The sequence below is a fragment of the Rhodnius prolixus genome, unplaced genomic scaffold, assembly GCF_049639745.1.
Source record: "Rhodnius prolixus isolate KJV_2025 unplaced genomic scaffold, Rpr scaffold_1, whole genome shotgun sequence".
Taxonomy (NCBI): Eukaryota; Metazoa; Arthropoda; class Insecta; order Hemiptera; family Reduviidae; genus Rhodnius; species Rhodnius prolixus.
The window spans coordinates 39,288,211-39,307,438 of NW_027411581.1; the positions used below are offsets into that span (position 1 = coordinate 39,288,211).

The 19,228-nt window shown below is 34.5% G+C and overlaps 1 protein-coding gene across 11 annotated transcripts in view; it reads right to left on the minus strand.

Annotated features, from left to right (window-relative positions):
• Positions 1-19,228, minus strand: part of LOC141459754 (lysine-specific histone demethylase 1A-like) — a 419,413-nt gene that overhangs the window by 309,426 nt on the left and 90,759 nt on the right. Inside the window, exon 14 of one of the 11 annotated variants that reach the window (XM_074139188.1) lies at positions 16,079-16,119. The exons of the other annotated variants lie outside the window; for them this stretch is intronic. Within the exon in view, the coding sequence (XP_073995289.1) occupies positions 16,094-16,119 (26 nt within the window). The 3' untranslated portion in view covers positions 16,079-16,093. Of the gene's footprint in view, positions 1-16,078; positions 16,120-19,228 lie in introns of those variants that run through there. 11 annotated transcript variants of the gene reach the window in all.

The window sequence follows — 19,228 nt, forward strand, 5'->3', positions numbered from 1 at the left end:
GAATAATGCTCCCTGAACTGGATGTCACTACCACCAAACTGCTTCAGTCTCACAGAGCTAACCAACTCACATCTTTCACTAATAGAACCTCAACATCCATTTCTGCTTGATACGTGGTATCGGCCTTAACTAGTGAAGAAATAGCATTGATTGCTCATATAAACATTGTACTGAGTATGCTTTATTATTACTTTTAAATATTCATCAATAAAATAATTGTTAATAAATATTCAAAGAATCTGAAAATGCAGAATATACAACTTGATAATAGTAATAAATAAACATGATTATCCATAGTTAATACCTTCATTTTAATCACATAGGTATTTAATTTTCAGAATATGCATTAAAAAAATAAATAATTATTAAAAGTAAAAAATATCACAAAATGTTTGAGGGGTAATCTCGAGCCATTTAGTCGAAGTACTTTACGTTGAGGATTTTCTTAAAACTTGAAATGTCAGAGACACATTCAACTCTTCGGAACATTTGCTAGACATCATCATGTTCATCGTCACTAAAAATGTTATTTACTCTGTCAGAAATACCCGTTATAGAATTTAGCATGATTATTCAAAAAAAAAATTGTTGATGCATTTGATTGTAATCGTAAAAGTTATATATTCGTGGAAAACTCAAAATAGGGAAAGCTCTATCTCAGAAAGTCGAAGAAGCCGTTTTCGAGATAATAAAACCAAAACCTGGCTGATTTCGTCTAAAATCTTCTTCTAGAGTCTAAAAGTGGAACCTAAACTAAACGTCCATTTTGAGTTTTCAGCCATTTTCAGCACTTCATTTGCAGATACTAGCACAAAATGGAGAATGTGGGAAATACATTCTTCTTCAGTGAGGCCATACAAGTAGGATTATAACTTTTAACGGTAACATTTTCCTAGAGAAAGCCTTTTAATGAAGTTATGGGAAAGTTGTGGGTTAACCTTCTCTATAAAAAAAAAAAGTAAGTTTAATAAGTTTAAACTCACTTCAGTATAATGAACGGTCTAATTATCTGGGTCATATATTAATAGAACTGAAATATGTTCGTAAAATTCTAAATTTGGAGACAATATGTTTGGAAGAAGTGTCACATTAGTGGATAAATTTCCACGACACCTAATTGGTAGATGGACGTTAAGCCCCGCCTGAAAAAATTGGCGATTACTTAGTGGATAAATTTTGGTGGTTTTTATCAATTTTTCCCACAAAATAGTTTCAACAGAAATTTAGTTAAATTAATTGCATAAGATAAAACAAATTAGAGCGTTTCACATAAGATTTCTTTTTTATTATAATATTTTGTAGATTAAAAAAATCAAGTCGTAATGATTAAATATCTTTGCCCTGTAAAATTACCCAGCTTACAGAAAAAAAAGAAAAAGAACATTACGGAAATTAATTTTCTAACTTAATCGTAAAGGAAATCCTTCAAATAGCTGTAATTACAAAAAGAAAAGCAAACAGAGTCGCTGTAACAAAAAATAAAAAACAAAATAATCTTTTTAAACTCTGTGATGTTTTTAATGGCTTTTACCTTTCATAATATTATAGAATGAAATCAGTGAAAAGTTGTTCGCCATTTGGAAAAAGCATATAAATAAGTGACATCAGATTTATAATTTACAAAACTCCATTTTCCAAGAATGTCCCATGTAAAGGAAATGTATTTATAAAAAAGAAAATCTTGGTAAAAGAAGCTTACATTTTATTTTTTAAATTTATAATTTTAAAGTAGTAAAATATAAGTATAGGAGTAGAAGCAATAAATCCGGTAAGAAAATAGGACATTCCCTCGCAGCTGTAAATACCTAACAGAGAATTTTAAGGAACTACAGATATGCATAATGTTTTGGTCCTTGCAGACATTGTAGCGAGAGACAAACTTGGAAAACTGGAGTAAAAAGTAACAGCATATTTTACTAGTGAAGCCACTTGGCTTGAGGACTTACGAGGGTCGTTTGAAAAGTTCGTGCAAAAATAAAAACTACTTAATTTTTTGGGGTAAACCTTTTTTATTTTTCAACATAGTCTCCTTTTAGGCTTATACACTTCGTCCAACGCTGCTCTAGTTTGTTGTTCCCTTCCGAATAATAGGATTTGTCCAAGTCTGAAAAATAGTCATTCATTTCTGCAATCACCTCCTCGTTTGAATAAAATCTTTTTCCCGCCAGCCATTTCTTCATATTGGGGAACAAATAGTAGTCCGAGGGAGCCAAGTCTGGAGAATAGGGGGGATGTGAAACGAGTTGGAACCCTATTTCCATTAATTTTGCGACCACAACTGCTGAGGTGTGAGCTGGTGCGTTGTCGTGATGGAAAAGGACTTTTTTGTGGGCCAATCGTGGGCGTTTTTCTTGCAGCTCGGTTTTCAAACGGTCCAATAACGATGAAGAATATGCACCTGTAATAGTTTTACCCTTTTCCAGATAGTCGATGAGGATTATTCCTTGCGAATCCCAAAAGACAGTCGCCATAATCTTTCCGGCCGAAGGAACGGTCTTCGCCTTTTTTGGCGCAGATTCCCCCTTGGTAACCCATTGTTTAGATTGTTCTTTGGTCTCAGGAGTGTAGTGATGTATTCATGTTTCATCCACAGTGATGAAACGACGCTTAAAGTCCTGCGGATTCTTCTGGAACAGTTGCAAACCGTCCTTGCAACACTTCACACGATTTCGTTTTTGGTCAAGCGTAAGCAATCGCGGCACCCATCTTGCGGATAGCTTTGTCATGTCTAAATGTTGATGCAAAATATTATGTACCCGTTCATTCGAGATGCTCACAGCACTAGCAATCTCACGCACCTTCACTCTTCTGTCATCCATCACCATATCATGGATTTTATCAATGATTTCTGGAGTAGTAACCTCAACAGGGCGTCCAGAACGTTCAGCGTCACTTGTGCCCATATGGCCACTCCGAAAATTTTGAAACCACTTATAAACTGTTCTAATCGAAGGTGCAGAGTCACCATAATGTTTATCAAGCTTCTCTTTAGTCTCCTGAGGCGTTTGGCCTTTCATAAAGTAGTGTTTAATCAACACACGAAATTCTTTTTCGTCCATTTTTTGAAAATCCCTCGACTTCCTCGATTCAAACAAATGCCAAACACAAAGAAATAGACCGATCTGGCTGAAACTTGGTGTGTGTTCTTCCAAGAGATGCTACTAACTAAACATAACCTCGATACGCGCCAGGAGTGCTATCTCTCTGACTTTGCACGGACTTTTCAAACGACCCTCGTATGGCTGAAAATGAGAAATTCACTTGTTTCTAGAAACCAAATCCTTCATTCTAGTTGATAAACAATAGTTTTTTTTTTTTGGCATTGGCTTTCGCCATACAGCCAGCATCGTCTAGGTTCTTATCACTAGAATATCACTCACTCTCCATTCTTACTTATAAATACATTCGCTTCACACATTCATCCCTCTACTATATCCAACTATTTACATAAACTACAACTAATGGATGGATCAGTACTCCATATTCCTGCCATCCTTATAGCTTAACCGAAATTAAAATCACGTAACTTTTCTGTAATCTTTTCTTGCATTCATTCTATAACTTTTAAATACATTCATATTTCATTGCTAGCTCTGCTATAGATTTAAGCACTTAGATGCTGCTGGAGAATATCGTATTATGTCTTCGTAGCGAAATGGTGCATCTGTATATGTCGTCAAACATTCGTTTCCTTACTGTATTTTAAAGGTTATACTAATTTTTTTCGAATTTCTAAAATTTGAGACCAATACAGTAGCATAGTTACCAAACACAGAAATTAATTGAATTAATATTTAATGAATTTTAATTGAATTAATTAATTATAATTAAGTTTAAAGCTACTTCCAAACACAATACATTGAGAGTAAGTATTAAAATTACACGTTTTAATGATGTTAAATGTGTAGACTTAAGCACATAGATGTTGGTGGAGAATATTATATCTTCGTAGCGAAATGGTGCATCTAAATACCTGTATATGACGTCCAACATTCGTTTCCTTTTTACTACATAACGTGGACATATCATTATTATATGTTTGAAATCCTCCTCCTCATTGCAATCTACGCAGATAAACAATAGTTGATGTTCTTGTAACACATTGAGCGAATATTTACCAGCACATTTATAAGCCTCGAACTACGATGGAAATTTTTCACAAAAGACTGATTTGAAATTGAGTTCATTGCACTTCAAATTACAGTATATAAAGAAGAGTTCCAATTCTGAAGAGCATGAATATCTGGAAGAACAGGCAGTTACCCCAGCTAGAGTTATGATCATGTACCGAAACTTTTTGACATCCACGGCAAACCTAATTCTGTATTTCAAGTCCTTTTGGTACGCCAAAACAGTTTAGAGTACATCATAGAACATGTAATTTCAAACTTTTAGAGACATATGTTTACAGATACTAGAGTATCTGTTTGTCGTTGTTAGAGGGTTCCATTCTGATTTACTTAACCACTGAGGTTGTTCACGCGCTTCGTTTTTCCCTCTATAAAAAGATTTTTTTATTAATGAGGTTCTTTTTACTGCCTTTGGACCAAAACAGTTCTATTAAACTCTACACCATGAGACCACACTTCCCTACAGTACTCACCAAGGATAAAATCACACATCCATGTTTTCTAGAGAAGTTCTCTAGAGAAGAAGCGAGGAGCAGGAGCCGTTGATCTACACCTGTCAGGAAATCACCAGTGGAAATGTAGTTCGCGAAATCAATCGCTAAGGATTAAAACATTTTCACTAACTTTTTTGCAAACAGCTGTGGACTTAATTAGTAAGTATGGATTTTTACATTAATCATACAAAGAAAATACGTTTTCAACTGGCAATAGTTTTCAATCAGCCTAAATAGCCGATTGGTTCGAGGCTAGGCACGCAAAGCTAATTTGTATTGTGGTACTAGGTTCGATTCCCGGTCTAGCTTTGGATTTTATTTAATGGTTAATAAAAGAAATTTACAGTAAATTATGTTAGTTAGTCGACCCCGTCCACGACACCTAATTTGGTAGTTGGATATTGCTTTACTTTATTTTTTTTACTTACAAAGAAAATAAAGTTAGATTATAAATTTTTGGTTATTGGGAAAAGATGAGACACTTCTGAAGGACATCTACAAACCATGAAGACTAACGTGGCTGGATGGGTAGATTCCAACGACACGAGAAATCTTCTGGGCACACACAAAAGGAAGAAGCTCCAGCCAGTAGAGATATCTGGAAAAGACTCGTTGAGGAGACCAGGATTCATCAAAAGTTTCCTCACCACGGAGATACATAGATGATTAATTTTTGTGTTCATTCAGTTAAAATAAATACACATTTAAAACATAAAAGAACCTTTTTAATTTTGTATGAAATTTTAGGCACCACTGTACTGTCATCAAAAAGAAACCTTCTTACATACTTAGCTGTTTAGTTAACAGCAAGATTACCAACTACTGACAGTTGAGGGAACAATTTTGAATAAATGGACACCAATATGAAATAAAAATAATGTATAAAATAGTAAATTAAAGTGTATTTCAGCAATATTATGTTGTTTCTTAATTTTTACATTTCTAAAGCTCAAGTAAAATCAATATTCTAAAACCAATAACCTACGAGTACTCAATCTTCAACAAGTAGCCTTTATTTTAAATATTATGTGCTAAATTATTGAAAAAATCGCTGGAAAAATTTAATATTACACAGCTGAGGGAATAGATTTCACTCCCTAGACCAGATGCCAACTCACTACGCTCTTGTGGGCAACACCTGGACTCAACGAGTGAACACTTCCCGTACTGGTACAATAAGTAACTATTCTGTGGCCATTGCCAAAAAAAAACATTCTAGCTTGAATAGATAAATTTTAATATTTAAATAGAATGACAAGTTAAATTAAAGCAAGTCAACATTAAAGGCAAGCTTGGTACAGAGAGGTGAAATCATCCATCAAAGTGTTACATCAATAATGCATCACCCGATGACACGATGCGGGTCGCATTACTGTCAATAATCTACCCCCTTCCTATATGCTTTACACCAAATTATAATGCGCATCCATTATCTTCTATTTTGTAAAGTTTGACATTTTATCCCGCAGCAGCAAATTTATTCACACACATCATTACTGTATCGTCAAAATCATTATGCCGCCATACAAATTTAATAGAAGTAATAAATAAAAATAAAGTTGATTGTTTTTTCTGTTAATATTTCAATCAAAGGATCTGAGGCTTTCATTTGTACATCACTTGTCCAGAATGATCATGTTCAAAATATTATTAGGTAGAGACAACTACTAGAGCAAATGGAGATGTGTTGGGCTATGAGATCACTTAGACAGTGCACTCGGTACCGTGAACCCACAAAACTGAAGGTTTCTTTCCTTTAAATAACATCTAACCTCATTGTACACAAAAAAAAAACCTTAAAAGTACTGCAGCTTATATTACATTACTTGTAATAGCCTGATGAACTGCCCCTATTTCCTGACAATAGGCATGACTTCAAAATCTTAACAATATTTAATTAAATTTTAATAGAGTCACAAAGGAAGAAAGATGGTGTTTTATAAATTTTTGCTGCAGATAGATTTCAAAAATTTAGAAGTTATTCAAAACTTTTCCATTAACTTTTAAATAAGAAGTTACCAGTTGAACATGTGCGCTTCAACTGCACGCAAAAAACACAAAACTATGTTAAAATAGATATTAGTACTTACAAAAAAAAAATTAAAAACGGTACTAACAAGTGGAAGAGTCCGCTAAAAAACAAAGGCGAAGCTCAGAACCAATGGAAGTGTATGGCTACAAAGGATGATTTTTAAAAAAAAACACCAATTCTTAAAAATGCGACAGTTTCAAGTAGCGAAAGGTTAACGGCGGAACAATTATATTTGATTTTTTAGGGAATCCGAGACATTGGTCTTCTATAAGGTAATAAGGCTTAACAAAAATTATTAAAAATTAGCGGCTTCTATTTGGCCAATTATTGATATCAGCCATCGAAAACTGTTTTCTCCTTTTACGAAGGTCGTTTGAAAAGTTCGTGCAAAAATAAAAACTACTTAATTTTTTGGAGTAAACCTTTTTTATTTTTCAACATAGTCTCCTTTTAGGCTTATACACTTCGTCCAACGCTGCTCTAGTTTGTTGATCCCTTCCGAATAATAGGATTTGTCCAAGTCTGAAAAATAGCCATTCGTTTCTGCAATCACCTCCTCGTTTGAATAAAATCTTTTTCCCGCCAGCCATTTCTTCATATTGGGGAACAAATAGTAGTCCGAGGGAGCCAAGTCTGGAGAATAGGGGGGATGTGAAACGAGTTGGAACCCTATTTCCATTAATTTTGCGACCACAACTGCTGAGGTGTGAGCTGGTGCGTTGTCGTGATGGAAAAGGACTTTTTTGTGGGCCAATCGTGGGCGTTTTTCTTGCAGCTCGGTTTTCAAACGGTCCAATAACGATGAAGAATATGCACCTGTAATAGTTTTACCCTTTTCCAGATAGTCGATGAGGATTATTCCTTGCGAATCCCAAAAGACAGTCGCCATAATCTTTCCGGCCGAAGGAACGGTCTTCGCCTTTTTTGGCGCAGATTCCCCCTTGGTAACCCATTGTTTAGATTGTTCTTTGGTCTCAGGAGTGTAGTGATGTATCCATGTTTCATCCACAGTGACGAAACGACGCTTAAAGTCCTGCGGATTCTTCTGGAACAGCTGCAAACCGTCCTTGCAACACTTCACACGATTTCGTTTTTGGTCAAGCGTGAGCAATCGCGGCACCCATCTTGCGGATAACTTTGTCATGTCCAAATGTTGATGCAAAATATTATGTACCCGTTCATTCGAGATGCCCACAGCACTAGCAATCTCACGCACCTTCACTCTTCTGTCATCCATCATCATATCATGGATTTTATCAATGATTTTTGGAGTAGTAAACTCAACAGGGCGTCCAGAACGTTCAGCGTCACTTGTGCCCATATGGCCACTCCGAAAATTTTGAAACCACTTATAAACTGTTCTAATCGAAGGTGCAGAGTCACCATAATGTTTATGAAGCTTCTCTTTAGTCTCCTGAGGCGTTTTGCCTTTCATAAAGTAGTGTTTAATCAACACACGAAATTCTTTTTCGTCCATTTTTTGAAAATCACTCGATTTCCTCGATTCAAACGAATGCCAAACAAAGAAATAGATCGATCTGGCTGAAACTTGGTGTGTGTTCTTCCAAGAGATGCTACTAACTAAACATAACCTCGATACGCGCCAGTGGTGCTATCTCTCTGACTTTGCACGGACTTTTCTAACGACCCTCGTATAACCCTGTTTGACATGACCATCGCCTGGTCCCGTGGACAACTAACTACCACACCAAGAGCTAATATAAATTGGATAAAAGTTCACCCAGATCGTAGCTTAAGTTTAGTCAACAACCAGTCTGGAAACAAGTCGACAAAGAAGGCATACATTTTTGGGTAAGTTTTCAACATCTTCAAAAAGCAACTGATGAAATTAATAAGCAAAGCTAGTGCCCGAAAGTGCTTTTTCCAGGAGTTTAATCTATGAACTTCGCTGAAGGTAATGATGTGACCTATCCTAGCCGCTCTTTACCCAGCTATCAACTACATAGATTTCTCTCCTCATTAAGCATGTTGTCAATTCATTGGTCCTATTTTCTATCTGCTGTCGTTTTTTGGGGAATTTACATGAGAGAAGACTGAAACCTAAAAGAAACTTTACTGAAAAGAAGTCTGCTCATCAACAACGCGGTAATCGGCTTGGAAAGCAGTCGCATAAATATGTAAATGTTATTTTTAAAAAATAAAAATAAAGCGATTAACATTCGTGGTGTAATTTTTTAACTGTTTTGATCAAATAACCTAAGATAAATAAATATATATATTTGGAAATGTAAATGAAAATATATTTAAAAAAATTATATTTTTTTGTTTATTATTTATTTAAGGCGCGTCAACATCTAAGATGTTTTTTTCAGTAAACTTCCGTCCTCTGGACAATGTTCTTTCGTTACAGAGAACAGGGCAGAGGCTTGTAACAACTTTTTAGAAAGAGAAAATTTAAGGGCCAGAAGCCCGGGGATCTCCGCGTTGCAATCCAGTATTTGCTATACACAAAGCTAATTCTTATCTTAACATTAAGTTGTCAGAAACTATGAAGATGAGAATGAACAAAGAGTAACTAATACTAAAGAAGAGAAAATAGAGTCTGATTGTGAAAGTAGGATGGCTTAATTTCAATGGGGGTTCTGCAGAGCGAAGTGTTTAAGGCTTCAAAGCCGTAAGATATTGTTGGGTAATTAGTATTGAATTTGGGCAAAAAGTAGGGGGTTTATGTTGAGGTGCAAGCAGCGATGCGGTGTGCTAGTTTGAGAGAGGTATAAGATTGATTGCAGTAAAGCCAGCCTATCTATCTCCATTACACTGTCATTGATGGAGCCCACTCTCTCTCTCTACGCACAGAGCATTGGGTTTATCAAGTATCTAAACGTACTTATCACCATTTTCTATAAGATGGAAGCCACTTAAACCATTTGCATTTTTGAAATCAATCATTTCAACCCCATTTAGGTTTAACTGCTGTGAATTAAGCCACTGAATGAAAATTAACCATCTAGTCAATGAATTATTTCAAACCCTTGACATGAAAAACCAAACACATCTGATACGTCTTGCAAAACTGGATAAAACAAGTAACCTTTCTAAAATATTATTTTATCAGCGAGACATAGAATATTGCTAACAATTAGAAGTTATAGCTAAAAAACTAAATAGGTAAATGAAATATAATGCAATGACTTCTAATATGATCTTGTGAGAATAATTTGTTATATAATAGGTAAAATTTGGGTACAAAGTTTAAAAAAAAAAAGACAAACAAAGGGAACCACCTGATAACAACCACTTTTTCCGACTCAAAGAACCTCTTAAAGTGGATTTTTTAAAAAAATGAAAACTCAATCTTCAAAATTTGGACAGACCGAAATCATGTTTGTACCGGGTGAAATAAAGAACGAACGTCCAACAAATTTGGTCAAACATTTTATAAGTTTCCAAACTAGTGCAATATAAGTTTTCATTAATCGTCTGCCATTAAAACTAAGAATAATCTTTAAACTCTAACTTTGTCAGGACTAAGCTTTTTCTAAAAAAATAAAAAATATATAAGAGAAAATATCCACTTATTTATTTTCCGCGAGGATACTTCCGAGGAACTTGCGAGGCAAAATAAATGAGAAGGAGAGATGTTTCCCCTTATGCTTTCAATGACATCGCTATATCACAGAAAGCTCGGTAAGCTATAAAGCTCTATCACAAGCTGTAAACCTCTAAAAGCACCAAAAAAAAACCTGTAGTTACGAACTCAAGCTTTTTGTAACCCCGTCAACCTATTTTCCCCTTTAGTCAGTTGCTTTTTATAAAACTCCACCAAAGAATAGGTGTTTTTATTATTATTATTTTTAATATAGGATTATAAGCTTGGCAAAATCCTAACAACTCTCAGCACGGAGAACATTCTACAATTCTACATTCAATTCTAAAAAAAAGCTAGATGAACCTTTTTCTTTTAAAATATTTTGTAATGTTAATGATCTTTAGACATGGCTGATTTTAACAAAGTAGGTTATGAACATGTGTGAAAAGTGTGCAACCAAAAAAAAAGATAAAATCACAAATATTATCGTAGATCACAAAGAAGTGAGAAATTTACCTTCCTGGAAGAACGAACGTAATCATAAATATGTTGAAAAACCCTGATAAACAGGAAATTAATTTCAATATTAGGATACCCCGATATAAAACTTTTACAAAAAAAAAAACAATCTTTCAACAAACTGCGCAAGCAAAGAAGATATTAAAGAGACCATAAATTACAAAATGAAAAGTGTAAAACTTTGTAGAATGGAAATATTATCATGGGTGGTAGAAAACAAAAAAATGGTTATACCACCCTGGAGCATGCCCGCACCAAACATTTATTTAAATAAAAGATTGACGTTTACGATCTTCAAACGAAGTGGAAAGCCTACCAGATTGCGTTAGATCTAGATAAGATTATATAAAACAATCTCATTCGTTATTATAAGCATTCTCCCCCACTTTACAATCCTTACTTTCACACCTGTCGGTAAATATACTTAAAATATAATGCTCGAGGTGGGGGTTACTCCTATATAAACATAAAAATATGGATGCCTTTGTTTAAATATAAAGTAGGGGGTAACTTTATGAGGTGTTAAGTTTCTCACCCTAGATAAGGCCCCTCTTTTACAACTTTCTACTGAAAAAATGTTTTCTAGATATTTCCCTAACTTAAGAAAAAATATATAGATATATTTGCTTTAAAGAGTAAAAGAACTTGTAAAAACTAGCGACTAAAATAGAAAATATCTATTTCAAAAGAGAATAATGGTTCCAAAACTATGCACAAGGTGATTGTCATGTTGTTAAGAATGTCATTAATTCCAGCTTGCGTCATTAATAAATTTTCAGTCGTTCATACCAAACAAGCCTTTCGCCAGAAAGGCTGCAATTATTCTGTTAATTTGATTTGAAAATAGAAATCACACTAGGCTTAAATTTAGCAATAGATCTGGCAACAAGCGCACAACTGCAACTACGGTATTCGTGATGGAATTGCCACACTTAGGGAAAGTGTCCAAATTTCGTCCCTGCGCCCTAATTTCGTTCCCCTATTTAAAACAATCGCCAAGTATTGCACACAAATGGCAATTTTAAGAAAGCTACATTGAGGCAGCAGTAATCGTTTGGAAACGTCAACTCGGGGTACGGTTCATGTCCAGCCGAGTTTTGAAGTGTTATATTTTTAGTCATAATAAGTTGTTTTATTTGGTAGTGTTTCAAAACGTATTCCAGTCTCTTAAAGGTTCGTTAAAATATTGATGTTGTTTAGGGCGAGTCCTCATATTGTCTTTATTTTGAAATTCTTCAACGAAACGCCAGTTCATTAATTAATTCCGGTCCCTTAATTAGTATAAATTTCGTCTCGGGGACGAAATTTAGAACATTATTTTTATTTCATATTTGAAAACCCCATCTGGGCGTATGGAATAGAGCTGTGGGGTTCAACCAAACGCTCCAATCTTCAAAGGATTCAATCTCTACAATCTAAAATTCTTCGAACTATTGTAAACGCTCCTTTTTATGTCTCCAACTTGACTATACACACTGACCTTAACATTCCTTTTGTCACACAAGTCGCTAAAACAAGATACCGAAAACTCCACTTCAACCTGCAATCTCATATAAATCCTCTAGCTAAAAATCTTTCTTCTAGAACTCTTCCTGACAACCCGACAAGACGCCTTAAGAGGCAGTGGCCTCGTGATCTCCTCTCAAGTGAAGAGAGCGACTAATAGCCTGTTTTGGAGTGTTACCACTGGGTAACTTCTCCACTCGTATTCTTCTGTTATTTGTTGTTACCCTGTAGTTATCACTGTTACTTATAGCGCTAACGCGCTGATTGTAGCTAAAATAAACGCAAAAAAAAAAAATATTTGAAAAAGTAATAGAAAACAGTTGATTGTTTGCTTTCGATTTAGATGGCAAAACGTAAGCAATGGTATCCTAAGGCAATGGTAGAAGCAGTGAAGGCGGTGAGAAAAAAAGAAATGGGATATAAAACGGCAGCAAAGACATTCCAATTTCCAAGAGCAACGCTGAAAGATTATGTCAAATCCTCATTAGAACCAGAGGATATGGTTAATAGAATATTGGCCGACCAACAGTTCTGCCCAAAGTCATCGAACAAATGCATGCAGAATACTGCCTGACAATAAAAAAAAATTCTATGGATTAACTTCTACGGGAGACTTGCCTCGTATGGCGTTTCACTTAGCTAAGAAGAACAATTTGCCTCACCTTTTTTCTGCAACAAATCAAAAAGCGGGTCGACAATGAGTACGGCTATTTCTCGAACAAAAGACATCCCAGTTTTTTCACAAACAAGACAAATTTGTTTGTGAAATTTGTTCAGAGTTTTGACTTTTCATCTTATTTGAGATTTGTGTATCAATATACGAGTAGTATAGTGTTATTAAAAAACACAATATTCTTAATTACCCAATATATTTTTTTTTTACTTGTGGTCGAGTGGACGAAATTAAGAACACTTTGTTTAAACAGCTAAAAGTGTTCTGTTTTTTAATTATATTTTTTGCGTTTTTTACATGAATTCTTTTAACAATATTATTGCAAAAATCAATAACTGAATCTCCAAGGTAACAAAAGAAATTTTGTCGAAGTTATCATTAGTTTTTATTTGACAATAAAATTCAATTTACTTAAGGGGGACGAAATTTGGGCACTTCACCCTATAACAACATTTAATTCGACATGTGGACAAATATTCTCGAATTCATGCCGTATAAACAATTTCATGAAAAAGTTCGATGAGAAGTTACTAAAGTTACTGATCTTACGACTGCAGATTCTTGGGAATTAAATGTTTTTGTGCTTGTTTTAAAGGTGTAACTGCATGTTGTTATATGTGGAAAGATTGCCTTTTAATGGAAATTGGTCTCCAAAACATTATAGTATAAACCTGCAGTCGAAGTTGAGTTGCTAGATAATACTCAATTCGGACAATAATGAACGATTCTGATAGTTTCCTTCAATAAAATTCAAATCTTACTAATTACTGAGAAGTATTACAGAGAACAACTCACATAATGTGCGACATTGCGTTGTTTGAACGATAACTATTTTCGATCGAAGGAAAGAATATTTTGAGCCAATGCAAGAATGTGGCGGTATAGTCGATTTTAAAAAGTTATCCAAAATTGTCACAAGTAATTTGTCTTTCTTTGAAATTTGAAGAAAATCAGTCAAACCAAATCCATTTTACAGTATAGCACTTTCATTAATCTTTGTTTGTGTGCGTGTGTTTTTTCTGAAAAGATTCCTACAGTCACTTTCTTTGAACTACCGCAATCACGTTTCTTTCTCAAGAGACACTGAAATTTTTCAAGGAAACTTCATTCAGCGAGGTTCTTCGGCAGGGGTTAAGATAAGCTAGCCTCCAATATGTCACTGCCATTACAAGTGCAAGTATAATACTCGAAGGAAAAGTATAGAAAATTAACATGATTAGTTGGAAAGAAGTGGGTAACGAGAGCATCAAGTATTGAAATGGGTAACTCTAGCGATATTTCTTTTAAACTAGATGTATAATAAAACACCGCATACTCTTAAAAATTATGGTGAAAAATAGAAAGAGGATTAGCTCAGTGTTTAGGTTATACTGGATTCAAACCCAGCTTTCTCTTCCTAGGAGCTACTTACAGCTCACCGTTAAGTGATGGACAGTGTTACCTACAACGAGATGATACTGCAATGAGGCTGGCAGTGCGCTGAAAAAAAGCTTCCACTCAGATCTTGACGCGCCTTAAATAATAAGAAATGTAAATAAAACATTTCAACCAAGACAAGAAATATATTTACCCACTGACAGAGGCTGAGACTGCCGATCTAACCAGCCAAAAGTAACGAAAAATTAACAGTCTGGCCGACTAGATAATTGTTTAATAATTCTTTCATGTGTGCAAGAGGTATAACTTCCCCTACATTGTTTCTAGCTGTGAAAAAGTAGTTGATTGGGGTTAGAATAGCCGCTTTTTGATTAGTAATAGTTACTAACTATAGTTAGTGTTGGCTAGAAAACGGGAAACAGCTAAGATTAATGTAGTACGTCCGTCTAGTTAACAACAATTAAAGCATCAAACAAAATACTAGAGTATCTACAAGATTTATATCTCAGACACATTTAGAAAATATACGTTTTCATTCTTTTCGCCCCTTATTTCATTACCATCTCTCCTATACTCCAGATGGAGCAGATAACTTGGTATATAATACTCTTTCTTCTTTTTTCAGTTCCGGCAGTCTCCCAGTCCTTCTGCTTTCTACATCCCGGCATATTTACCTGTAGGGTATAAATGCGTTGCAGGCAACCAATAACAACAGTTAAAGCCGAATAATTCTTAAATTGTAACGCTCTAATGGATTCACAAAACTATATCTGAAATCAGGAAGTCCGCCCCTAGGGGTTCTCTTAATGTAATGGTAAAGCCTAGTTTAAATTATCTATATTTATTATAAACGCCAATTTCTTATTTAAAAAAAGAAAAAAGAATTCTGATCTGAACACACCCAACTTTGTCTGACTACTATTCTTAAGATTCTAACTTTGTAAGTTTTCTTCAGTTTCCCAACAATTGAATCGCATTAATTACAGAATTATCAAACATTATAAAGTAGTAAAACCGTTCACTGAACTGTAACCTTAAAGAAGATGTAAGCATCCCAAAGGAATTACCCTAAAACGAATTTTTCTACAACTATAATAAATAAATGTATTTACTACAGAAAATAGTAGAAGCCACTTTCCAAGAAAACTCAAAAACGAAATGAAAAATAATCTGTAATGACTGCAAACCATCTCTGATCTAATTTGAACAGAAGCTGTTACGAAAGGCCAATTCTGGGAAGGAATTTTATTAGCTGAGTGGTTAGCTGTACACTGTATTGCAACGCGGAGAACACGGGTTCGAATCCAGCTGCTAGCCCTTAGATTTTTTTTTTCCTTTCAACATTTCATTGACCGATGATGCAACGAGAGAACAATATTCGGAGGTCAGCAGTGCTTTGGGAAAAAAGCTAAGGACGCCAATGACCTCAGATGTTGACACGTCTTAAATACAAATTTAAAAAAAATTAAAACAGCAAAAAAAGAGAAACCAATTCTTTGTTGCAAGGTGAAGATTAACTGAAGACTGCAAAATGAATATTTAAGAACAATGTTCTTTCACGAAGACTATTTTTAGAATAATGTTTTTCTTATAGCTCACTCAATTATTGGGAAAAGGAGAGGGAGTAAGCTTAAGTAAGCTGAAACCAGCCATGTTGGCTTGCTTGGTTTGTTTCAAGCTAATAAGTTTCTGCTTACTGCCACAAACAGTATTCTCAAATGCAGAGTCCTGGATAACGTCAGCATTATTTAAGCCTTATTTTCTTTAATATAATTCATTTTAATATACAATAAATAATTACTTACTCAAGCTTCAAAGTGAAAAACCAAAATTCTTACCTGTGAAAAACCAAAATTCTTAATTAAAATTGTAATAATAATCATAATTAAAAAATAAACTAATTTTTTAATATCAATTTTACATAATTAACACATAGGCATCCTGTATTATATTACTAAATTTCCGCGTGTTATAATATATATTATATTTTATATATGTAGAAATGTAAATATGAAAGAAACCATATTGTCAAGCTGCGAACAGGCTGCACTGGAAGGACGTGACAATATGGCTCCCTAACACTCCACAGCCACAATACATGAAGGGGTAAATAACAGACTATCCTCCACAACCTAGTTCCCTCTCACTTTCATTTAATATGTATACGTATACATATTAAATGAAAGTGAGATATATGTAAGTAAAATATATATACGTATATATTTTAAAGAAAAGAGAAGTATATACACCCTTGCTGTTATAAACTTTCTAACCTTTTACCACGAAAAGTAAATGTAAATAGAGTGTGGTATGTATATATATATATATGTTGTATATATTTGTAAATAAAGAAAGGAAATAAGAAGAGTTTTTCATAATGTTTACAAAGTGGTGTATCATGTAGCAGCAAGAAGGCGAGCAAAGTGTTAGGACGACCTCACACATTGGAATACCCAAGGAGTTCGTGCCTGTGGCGGGCTGTTGCTCGCTTCACACCTTCGCTCGTCTACTTTTATTACGATTATTACTTTGTAGGATACCCGACAGTACATAGTCCAACATCCGGCCATATACCTGTTACACAATAAATATACCAATTCGAAATTCTGGAGCCGCCAAACACTCACAAACATCTTTTGCACTTTCATTGCACACATTTCCTTTACATTAGGATTTTTATTATTTTAATAAACGTTTAGCATTACTTTAAATAACTAAAGAATTCCATCAGCACGTTTTAAGTTCAGCCCTTATTTAGTTAGTGGCTGGAAATAATGTCAAAGAAAACACGTCACAATTTTGGCTCAGGTAACAGTAGCAAAAAAAAAAAAAATAATTAAAATATTGGCTAATTAATGATGTCAGGTATTAGATACAAAATGCAGCCTTTCTCACTTTAAAAGCGATAAAGAAATCAAATTTTCCGAATATTGTGTACAAATAAAATTATCAATCAATGTCTAATTTTAAGGGAATTCAAAATTGGCAAATTTTACCCGGAATCCCCGGAATTTAAAGATTTTCAAACGGGCAGAATTTTCTATTCGCAAGAAGTCTCCTGATGAGGAAACGCCCATCATTTCAATTGAAACCTTTTTTTTTCATGCTTCGAGTAAGTGATCCTGGTTTAAAGAAGGTATCCCACTAACGTCGATTAGGAAGTGGATCTTCTTTAGTGACGCGAAGATCGTAACTTCCAACCAATTTTCGCTTTTCAGTTGCTATTGGGCAGATAAATACACCACCTTAAGTTTAGATTATCCAAGCGAACAGTTCGATTCGTCAAAACACCTACTTTGTATTTTCGTGCTCCTTAAACATTATTTAATAGAAAATCTTAGGCCACATTAAACTGTATTAAAGTTTACATTTTTCTACTCTGTCAAAACAAGCTTCCAAAAATTGAAATTTGATCTACTAAACAATAAAAATTTTCAAAAGCCATTAATTTATGATTTTATTATAGAAGATAAGGATTGTCTTACAGCTAAACCCTGCGCAAAAACCATAAAATTTATCTGAATAACCAACCATTTGAAGAGAAACATCACTTAGAGTGATGTGAAAAACATTTTAAAAGAAATTCGAGAAACTTGATAATTATTTGAAAATTTTATTAATGTTTATATTCTACTTACACAAGGAAATAGTTCGTTTTTAGTGATAAATTAAAGGAGTTTCACTCCTTAATGTCTTACTGAAATTCTCAAGTTAACTAATTGGAACATTTGAACAACTCTCAAAATGTCTGAAACGAATTTGAAAGAAAAACTTGTTGAAACATTAGCTTTTGATATAATTACAAAGTTTAGAGCAAATTTAGGAGGCATTTTCGAAAAAAAAAGCATTCAACAAAGTGGAACTTCCGATTGTTTTGCAATTTTATTCGATCTCGAGGTTTTGCCAACACATTTAAATGCCTTTTATAATAAATAACAGGTAGAACCGTTTATTATAATGAAGTAGTATTTTAGAAGTAACAATATTCACCTCTCTCTCCCAATAGTCCCTTTAAACGAATAGTTTTGGACAGTGAGTTGGACAGACAAACATTTTCAGAAGTTGGCCAAAAACTAAAAGGAAAATTTTGACGCGCCAAATAATTTTTTTTATTTAAAAAAAAAAATACATTAAGCGAGTAAGACATTTTTATATCAAAACTGAACTACTGCAATGTATGAAGCTGCGAATGTTCTGACAATACGAGGGTCGTTTGAAAAGTCCGTGCAAAAAAAAAAAACTACTTAATTTTTTGGGGTAAACCTTTTTTATTTTTCAACATAGTCTCCTTTTAGGCTAAAAATAGCCATTCGTTTCTGCAAATCACCTCCTCGTTTGAATAAAATCTTTTTCCCGCCAGCCATTTCTTCATATTGGGGAACAAATAGTAGTCAGAGGGAGCCAAGTCTGAAGAATAGGGGGGATGTGAAACGAGTTGGAACCCTATTTCCATTAATTTTGCGACCACAACTGCTGAGGTGTGAGCTGGTGCGTTGTCGTGATGGAAAAGGACTTTTTTGTGGGCCAATCGTGGGCGTTTTTCTTGCAGTTCGGTTTTCAAACGGTCCAATAACGATGAATAATAGTTTTACCCTTTTCTAGATAGTCGATGAGGATTATTCCTTGTGAATCCCAAAAGACAGTCGCCATAATCTTTCCGGCCGAAGGAACGGTCTTCGCCTTTTTTGGCGCAGATTCCCCCTTGGTAACCCATTGTTTAGATTGTTCTTTGGTCTCAGGAGTGTAGTGATGTATCCATGTTTCATCCACAATGACGAAACGACGCTTAAAGTCCTGCGGATTCTTCTGGAACAGCTGCAAACCGTCCTTGCAACACTTCACACGATTTCGTTTTTGGTCAAGTGTGAGCAATCGCGGCACCTATCTTGCGGATAGCTTTGTCATGTCCAAATGTTGATGCAAAATATTATGTACCCGTTCATTCGA